The sequence below is a fragment of the Arachis ipaensis genome, chromosome B07 (genome assembly GCF_000816755.2).
Source record: "Arachis ipaensis cultivar K30076 chromosome B07, Araip1.1, whole genome shotgun sequence".
Lineage (NCBI taxonomy): Eukaryota > Viridiplantae > Streptophyta > Magnoliopsida > Fabales > Fabaceae > Arachis > Arachis ipaensis.
The window spans coordinates 104,345,621-104,354,128 of NC_029791.2; the positions used below are offsets into that span (position 1 = coordinate 104,345,621).

The 8,508-nt window shown below is 36.0% G+C and overlaps 2 protein-coding genes across 5 annotated transcripts; both read left to right on the forward strand.

Moving 5' to 3' along the window:
* LOC107610143 (transmembrane and coiled-coil domain-containing protein 4-like) lies at positions 49-4,975 on the forward strand. 4 transcript variants are annotated; one of them, XM_021106121.1, is made up of 16 exons: positions 50-635; positions 722-806; positions 1,109-1,600; positions 1,709-1,877; positions 1,971-2,057; positions 2,106-2,123; positions 2,282-2,376; positions 2,479-2,570; positions 2,775-2,845; positions 2,945-3,080; positions 3,512-3,571; positions 3,666-3,751; positions 3,850-3,926; positions 4,016-4,086; positions 4,234-4,291; positions 4,381-4,975. In XM_021106121.1, exons 1-16 carry the CDS (start codon positions 409-411, stop codon positions 4,525-4,527), a joined length of 1,971 nt encoding a protein of 656 aa, XP_020961780.1. In that variant the 5' UTR covers positions 50-408; the 3' UTR covers positions 4,528-4,975. The 4 variants fall into 4 exon arrangements, 2 of the variants coding, with proteins under 2 accessions (XP_020961780.1, XP_016167713.1); XM_016312227.2 differs by having other exon boundaries at positions 52-635; positions 1,971-2,123; XR_002350237.1 differs by lacking the exons at positions 3,666-3,751; positions 4,381-4,975 and having other exon boundaries at positions 49-635; positions 1,971-2,123.
* On the forward strand, positions 6,936-7,720 carry LOC107608422 (dormancy-associated protein 2). The gene has a single exon (XM_016310213.2). It carries the CDS (start codon positions 6,951-6,953, stop codon positions 7,503-7,505), a length of 555 nt encoding a protein of 184 aa, XP_016165699.2. The 5' UTR covers positions 6,936-6,950; the 3' UTR covers positions 7,506-7,720.

The following is an 8,508-nucleotide window of genomic DNA, read 5'->3' on the forward strand; positions in this document are numbered from 1 at the left end:
AGAAAAAGAAAAAAAAAATCATATCACAACCTGCATTTTGTTCTAACGCCAGTGTAATTACTTCATACACATCTATTCCAACATGTAACTCCAAATTTCTTTCCATGTTGAAAGAAATCAACCATACTTTTCACTATCCAATATCCATAGTGTTTTTTTTTTTATTTATTTAAGAAATTGATTGAAGAATATAAGTCATAAATTGAGCAGAGTACTTCACGTGTTGGTCGCGTTTCCCGCTGGCGCGAGAGGAAATAACCCCTCCGATTTTGAAGTTTGAACAAGTAAAGGAGCTCGCAGCTCTTTTATTTTTCGTTCTAATGATCCAACATCCAAACAAAAATCCAATAAGCATAGCTATTCATTCATTCTCCTTCGCCATGAAAATTCTAACTACCGGTTAATGCGATGGATGAAACCTCTTCTATCTTGTTGCCTACTCAGAGATACGCAGCTGCTGCTCTGTTTGCTCTCGCACTTCACCACTCTCAGATCCATCAATCTCAAACTCCCGATACTCCTCACGCCGATGCCGACGGTGATGCTACTAGCCCCGCCTCCGCCAAGGCTTCTGTTTCCGACGATTCTGACCTTTGGATCCACGATAAGCGTGGTTTGCTCTTCCCAGTGTTTAGGTAATCAATTCAATTCCACTCATCTCATCAAAGTTAACGCATTAAGAATCTTTGAAATTTCAATGATAGGTTGATAAAATTAACAGGTTTCTCGGAGTGGATGACCAAGCGTGGTGTGGCCTAAAGGAAACTGCTGGTTCTTCTCCTCAAGTCAGGGATCACGTTGGAGCTGTAAGTCGCTCATTCATTCTTTTCTCTTCTACAGTTTCACTATCCGTTGTTATCTCTTTGTTTGTAGAACGAATTCGATTTGTCGCTATGTAGAAAGAAAATGCCAAAATGGATATACAGGTAAACATTCATGAAGAGAAAGAAACCACAAATCATGTTATAGTGATAGGTAGGGCGAAGGCCTGTATTGATTTTGTTTGATTTTTCTCAATCGGCATTTTCATTCCTTGTTCATATAATAATAATAATAATATTACTGAAAATGAAATGTTAAAAAGGATAGTTATATGACTTTGTTTCAGTTCTTGAAACTACTGTCCGAGGAAGGTGATGCAGCTTCTTCAGAAAGACTGGCTAAAGAAGCTGCATTGGCCAAGGTTCTTGATATCACAGTTGAAAGCAAGGAAACTGATGCTGATTCTTCAGGCGCAGAACGTGGAAGCCATGAGTTGAAAAATGGAAACCAAGGAGATTCAAGCAATGCTCCGACAGAATCATCTGCTGTGGTTGCTCAGCCACGTCATGAAACCATCGAGAGCTCAGTTCTGGTGCCTCAGAAGAAAGAAGCTTCCCTTGCACTTGAAAATGATGTTTTTGAAGAACCTTTGGAGGAGGCAACCCTTATCAGTTACCAGAGGAAAGTGACAGTTCTTTATGCACTTCTTTCAGCTTGTGTAGCAGATATTGCTAAGGATGACAAGAACTGCTGTCGTGCAAGGCAGGGGTATGATGCTCGTCACCGTGTTGCTTTGCGGTTGCTTGCTTTATGGCTCGGTGTCAAGTGGAATGAAATGGTCTGTGTGCTTTGATACCTGTATGTCTATGGTTTGGTGGTTTTAACAAAGCGGTTGTTGGAGAGAACTCTATTGTCTAATCACAAACTTAATCATAATGTTTTGTAGGAAGCAATGGAGTCAATGGTTGTTTATTCAGTAATGAATTCAGCGATTAAAGGAGGAGATAAGGAGGAAGAAACTGTAGAAGCAGAAACCAACTGGGATAAATGGAAGCGTGGAGGTATTATTGGAGCAGCTGCTTTAACAGGAGGAACCTTAATGGCTATAACCGGTGGTATGTCTGCATCTGTATCTCATAAGTATCTTTATCTAACCCAAGAATGAGATAGTATCGGCTTCTTAAGTGTTGATGTGAATAATGTGACAGGCTTGGCTGCCCCAGCAATTGCCCATGGATTAACTGCTTTGGCTCCTACACTGGGCACTATTGTTCCTGCCATTGGAACTGGTGGTTTTGCTGCAGCAGCAACTGCTACAGGATCTGCTGCTGGATCAGTAGCAGTTGCTGCATCATTTGGAGGTGAGGAAGAAATACGGTCAAAATGCTCAAGCTTATATCCAATCTTTACTTAACTTCATAAAACATCTGCCTCTTATTGTGCTGTAGAGGCTTTGGCAGGTTTTTCACTGCAAGATAAATGCTAATTGATATGCTTTTAAGATTATTTTGTATCTCAGCTGCTGGAGCTGGCCTTACTGGTAGTAAGATGGCAACAAGAATTGGAAGTCTTGAGGAATTTGAGTTGAAAGAAATTGGAGACATTCATCAGGGTGTAAGTTCCAAAAGTCTTTATAATTTACATCACTCTTAACCAAGCAGGATATTCAACTTTATATCACTACAGGACTATGATTGTTAAAATTTTCAATTTCAGCGTCTAGCAGTAGGAATCTTCATTTCAGGGCTTGCGTTTCAGGAAAAAGATTTTGTAGAACCTTGGGAAGGCTACTGCAATAACATGGAGAGGTGAGGAAAAATTATTCCACAAGAACTAGATGTTTATAGACATGCAAAAGCATACGATGACCTTCTATATCCAATACCTTTAATCTAATTAACTATTAATTTTACTAAATGTTATTTCAGAGGAATTTAAAATCCCGTGTGCTTTAAGTTAATAGTTTCATTTTCAATATTTCAGTTGCTGTATTTAATATCCTGTCTGTGTAGGTATGTGCTTCAATATGAGTCGCAAATTTTGATTGCACTAAGCACTGCCATCCAGGACTGGATCAGATCAAGTAGCTCTGTTGAACCCTGTCTTTTATTTTATTTTTTACTTAAGAGTCAAATATATTTGATATATTCTAATTGAAAGTATTTACTGGTCAATATTGTAGAAATTATGCTTGAGTTGATGAAAGATGGTGCCATGCTGACAGTATTAAGTACCCTTGTGTCAGCATTAGCGTGGCCTGCAACTTTAGTTACTGCATTTGATTTTATAGACAGCAGATGGGCAATTGCAGTGGATAGGTTGGTTATGTTTCTTGGTTGTAACACTTCTGTCAATAGATAAAATATATTCATGCGTATAGAAATGCCGCGATGGCTGTTCAAAAACAGCACACACAGTTAGCCTAGAAAATTTTTACAAGGACAGAGGCTCAGTTGCTTTGAATTTTCAGTTATAGGCTTCTAGCGGTACTCATGATCTTAACGATTCAATATTATGGTTTCATCATATCTGTATCTACTGATCTATTCTGGTCCATTCATCTTCTTTGATAAATTTGTCTTCGCCTGAGGAAATTGTTTCTTTTATTTAGGTTAAAAAAATCTCCTTAATATCTTGGTGTAATTACTTTCCGCTAGTGATCTGATCTTGTGAATTGTGAATTAACTTCTTTTGATTCTTTAAAATTTTTACATCATATTTAACCTGGTAATCTTCTTTGTTGGAACAGATCAGACAAGGCGGGTAAGGTGCTTGCTGATGTCTTGCTGAAAGGCTTGCAGGGAAACAGGTAACACCAGCTAATGTTACAGCAAAAAAATTGATTATGCTATTGCCTCATTGTATAATCCGATATATTTTGTAGCTTTCTATTTATGGTCCAGGCCTGTGACACTAGTAGGTTTTTCATTGGGAGCCCGCGTCATTTTCAAGTGTCTCCAATGTTTGGCTGAGGCCGAAGGAGACAATGGTAGTCTGGAATATCATCATCTCTTGGTTTTCTTATGTATTGGAAAATTAGATTATTTTTTGGTTTATGAAACCTTCATACTGTGCTAACTTATACAGCCGGACTAGTGGAAAGGGTTGTTATCCTTGGAGCACCCATCTCAATTAAAGATGAAAATTGGGAGGCAGCTAGAAAGGTACCCAGCTATAACATCCCTACAACCTATTTTTAAATCTCCATCTATTAACTTTTTATTAAGTATTCAGTGATCCAACCCACATGCAGATGGTAGCTGGAAGGTTTGTGAACGCTTACTCTAAGAATGACTGGACACTAGGTGTAACTTTTCGTGCCAGGTACAGGTTCTCTACATGATTTACGCCAAGTCATGCTAATTACCATTCATTATGCTGCATACTATATATTGCAAAATGTTAGTTCCTACTTGTCCTTTTATATAGATTTGACTAGACCTATATTTGAAATAAATTTTGTGTGCATAGTTTGCTTTCTCAAGGACTAGCTGGAATCCAACCTGTTGATGTTCCAGGGATGGAGAATGTAAGATTTTTCAATCCTATTCCTATATTTGGTTGAACTGTTTTACATTGTATTGGTTAAAGTTGCCATCTTCTTTTGTTACTTTGCAGATTGATGTGACACAATTGATAGAAGGCCACGCTAGCTACCTGCAGGAGACACGGAATATACTTAAGTACCTTGAATTGGACAATTATAACTCTATTTTCAGAAATGAACCTGAAAGCCCCCAGGGGCAGAAGAGTACAGCGAGCTAGCTTGCATTTTCTTTCCTTTTTCTCTTCCACTCTTCTGCTGCTTTGTTAACAGACTAATATCAATATAATTTTCTCTCTTGGATACTCCCTATATACGGATAAACACTAAAGAGTGGTGTGGCTAGCAATGTTTGTTGGTGGATCGGAGCAGGTTATGTTAGTACGATTAGAAGGAATAATAATGTTGTGTCATTAAGTGTGTGGAGATAGCTGACAAGATTGGAAGCTAAAAGATCCCGAACTTCCTATTGAAAGGGGGTTAGGAGGCAATTGAAAAATGGTCATAATGTATTATTCTTTTTGAAGTTTGTCTTACCATAGTACCATCATTTCTCTGTTTTATAGCATTTGTCGTCTATTTGCCAGCCTTAATTTGATCATGATGAGATTATTACGATTTGTATTCACAAATCCCCTATGTTAATTCTGGATCGGCATATTATATCAATTAGCTATGACCTATAGGAATACAATACAACTAAAGGTGCTAATTAGAGAGATATACTTAAGATTTTTATTTAGTTAGTTTATTTGTTGTGGTTCTTTAGCTTGATACTGGGTTTCACGTGGATGATGGTGGGAGGCATGTGCGTTGCAAGTGATTCGGGTACCAATATGGTATGGATGGTATATGCAGCAACACATCTTCGATCTTCCACAACCATCCCCACTAAGCCACATTAGGAGGACTAGGTCTTGTATTATACGTTGTTCTATAGATTCGTAGGCGTAAAGGTCAAGCAATAGTAACTTACGACGCTGGGTTGGACATAAATACGAAGGAGATGCTAGTCAATTATCAAATACCAACCAGCACATTGGTGATGCATGATAGCGTTAAGTGAATTGCCTGGAGTGTTAAGTATGTTATTTAATTTGTTTTAAATATGTTAAATATGTAAGTACAGGTAGTTGATTCAAGAGGTTAATCATTCACTAATTTAATTTCGCCACTATCGTATATACAGTTATTGTAATCTTATTGACCAAATCAACATGGTGAAATGTGAATGGTATTAGACGACTAATGAGTATCAGTGTGTATCACAGCTTACTAAAGTCTTCTGAAATATCCAATAAATAACTTAAACGAATTTAACAATATTAAGTTATTAACACAAGTTATTTTTAGTTTGGCATTCCCATATTCATATCATCATACTACTCTTCTTTTTGAAAAAAATCTTTCTCGAGTCACATGTTTTTTGAATTGAATCAAACATTGTTTGCATCTATTTAGAGGGTGTTTCATTTTCAAATTTTTTAATATGACATTTCCATACTCTTATATCAAGAACCTGTGTCTGTGACACAAAATAATAAATATTGCAGCGGTCCAAAAATCTTCTAGAATGTCCAATAAACAACCTATAACAATTTAACAATAATAATATTTTGGCTCAATATTCAAAAGCTGTTTGAATTCATAATTCTTAACGTGAATATTTTATTTTGAAAAAAAAAAGGAATATTTTGTACCACAAAAGAAAATTAAGGAATATATATGTAGTTATAGTAAATGTTTCTCAAACAGTCAAACTCATGAGAAAATTAATTAAGGAGAGACCTTGAGAGCAGACAAAATTCCAGGCATTGAAGCCTAGTGTCCCGCTATGGCATAACTAACATTAGGCATAAGATAGAAAGTGAGCACTTTTGGTAGAGAACTTCTGTGCTGTGTTCCAATTTCCTGTTGAATAAGACTTAAAACTAACCATTTGGTCCTCACAGTGATTACCTTCGCGGTGAGTATCTATGACGACTGAACTCATGCTTTTATATAAAGTATAGAGTCATGCTTGAATATAGCTAGATTGTGGCAAAAGTTTCATAAATCATAATGCTTGATACAAAGAGTAATCTGGTCCTGCGTCTTGTGTTTGGTATTCTACCTTTCTTCTTTTAATTTATAATAAATTACAGTGCTTTTAGTAATTCATCAATGTTCACTGCATGCTGCCAAAAGCATTTTTTTAATTTGAAATGTAGATGGCCTAGTTTTATTTGATCGGATCAATCAAATTTTTTATAATAAAATTAAAATATCAATAATTTAAGCAGAAAAAAGTATGATTTAGAGTCCACCTTGTAAGATATATAAAAATTTATTAGTTTGAATGAGTTCACTAAAAAATGAGGTAATAGACAAAGCCAAGACAGGTCCCTACAGGGTTTGTTGAGAGAGCTATGGGGACAACCGATGTTAGTGTCACACTACTTACTTACTAACTTACTACTATACACTTAGCATTTATGTCATTATCAGTAAGTGGTGGGGACAAAGTGTGGATAAAGGCATGTTCCTTAATTTCGTGCTTATACTATATATTAATCTTAATTGTTATAGATCTGGTTAGGTAGGGACGCACATTGGGACAACATGCACCATCCACAACTACGACTACTACTATATATACACGCACATGAGCTTGAAGGAGACGGCACCCGTCATATGCAAAAACATTCTTGTTCTTATGGCGTTCACTTTGAGAAATTCTCCTCTGCTTCTCTTTCTGTTATTTGTATTTGTGGGTCTTAAAGGTGTCGAGCTAAAAAATGACACTGCTCCCAGGCAAAGCAATAATGCCACTTTCGTAACTAATAACTCTACTCAGGGAAAGCACAACACTAGTTCCGAGAACAAAGTTGTCAAAGGTAGTAGTTGGTATTATAGAGGAAGAGGGGGAGGCAGCGGAGGTGGAGGCGGTGGTGGTGGTGGTGGAGGAGGAGGAGGAGGAGGAGGTGGTGGTGGATGGTGGAAATGGGGTTGTGGAGGGGGACGAACAAGGCATGGTAGCAATAAGCTGAAGAGGAAGGGCATATCTGAAAATAAGAAAGATTATAGGATTGGAGAGTATGCAGAATGCATGGCAAGAACACGATGCCAGGGGATGAGATTGGAGTGCCCTCTTCATTGCGGAGGACCTTGTCTTTATGACTGTCACCATATGTGCAAACCTCACTGTTACCGACCCTAAAATCATCGTCGTCCCTTCTACTTTCTTTTAGTTATTCATTTTCCTTCCTTTTCTGTTAATTTCATGCATGCAACTTTTATATGATCGAATCAATATAATAATCATTCTTCTATATTGAGTTTGTTTAGGTAACTAGTAGAAAGCCTTGTGTTATTTTCAGCATCCTTATTAGATTGTACTTACTAATCATTACTAAAATCATTATTAATCTTTTATACTGCTTGATTCTTTTCCTTCCATTTCATTTCTTAAAAATAGTTGCGAGATGATGACTGAGTCTTAGATATACTAGCTATAAATATTCATGAACGTTTGTTGATGGGCTATGTTTGCTGAATTAATCATGGTATAAATAAAACAGTTCCAACAAAAGTTATTAATGCTTTGGAGATGTAGAGAAGACCAAAATTTCAACTTCAACAAGACCATTAATGTATCATGCTTTTTAATTGCAATGGTAAAAGGAAAATATAAACGTACTGTAATAAATTAGTCATCATATAATACAAATGCAAAGCCTAAACCCCAATAATATACACATGCAAAGCCTTTGCCTTTGCTACTTGTCTGAAAAAGGAGGCAAAGTTTCTTAAAGATATAATATACCTATATACTTACAATGCAATCACATAAATTATGACTCAACAAACTAGACTAACTAAAGTGATGATCCTAATCTTGTCTCTTAGTTCAAGGAGATCAATGGATCAACAATAACTAAGACATACAATCTATCTAACTATATATGTATAGGGGCACTCTAATATGTATGTATATTATAGAAGAGCATTCAAAGTGGTCATATTTTTCTACCATAAAAGTACATGAATCAACTTTTAGTTTGTTATCGTTAACTAGTTTTAATATTTAAGTTTTTAATTTAGGATTTAGTTAAGATTAAAATTTTATAATTTAGAATTTAAAATTTAAAATAAATAAAATATTTTTAAAAAGATTAGTTAATATTAACTGAAAAAAAATTAATTATCTAATATTAGTCTTT

Excerpts from the sequence above, each read along its gene's own strand:
- LOC107608422 (XM_016310213.2), top strand. The coding sequence starts at position 6,951 with ATGAGCTTGAAGGAGACGGCACCCGTCATATGCAAAAACATTCTTGTT.
- LOC107610143 (XM_016312227.2), top strand. The coding sequence starts at position 409 with ATGGATGAAACCTCTTCTATCTTGTTGCCTACTCAGAGATACGCAGCT. Across the intron at positions 3,927-4,015 it reads ATTGGGAGGCAGCTAGAAAG|ATGGTAGCTGGAAGGTTTGT; the intron begins GTACCCAGCTAT and ends ACCCACATGCAG. Across the intron at positions 4,087-4,233 it reads GGTGTAACTTTTCGTGCCAG|TTTGCTTTCTCAAGGACTAG; the intron begins GTACAGGTTCTC and ends TTGTGTGCATAG.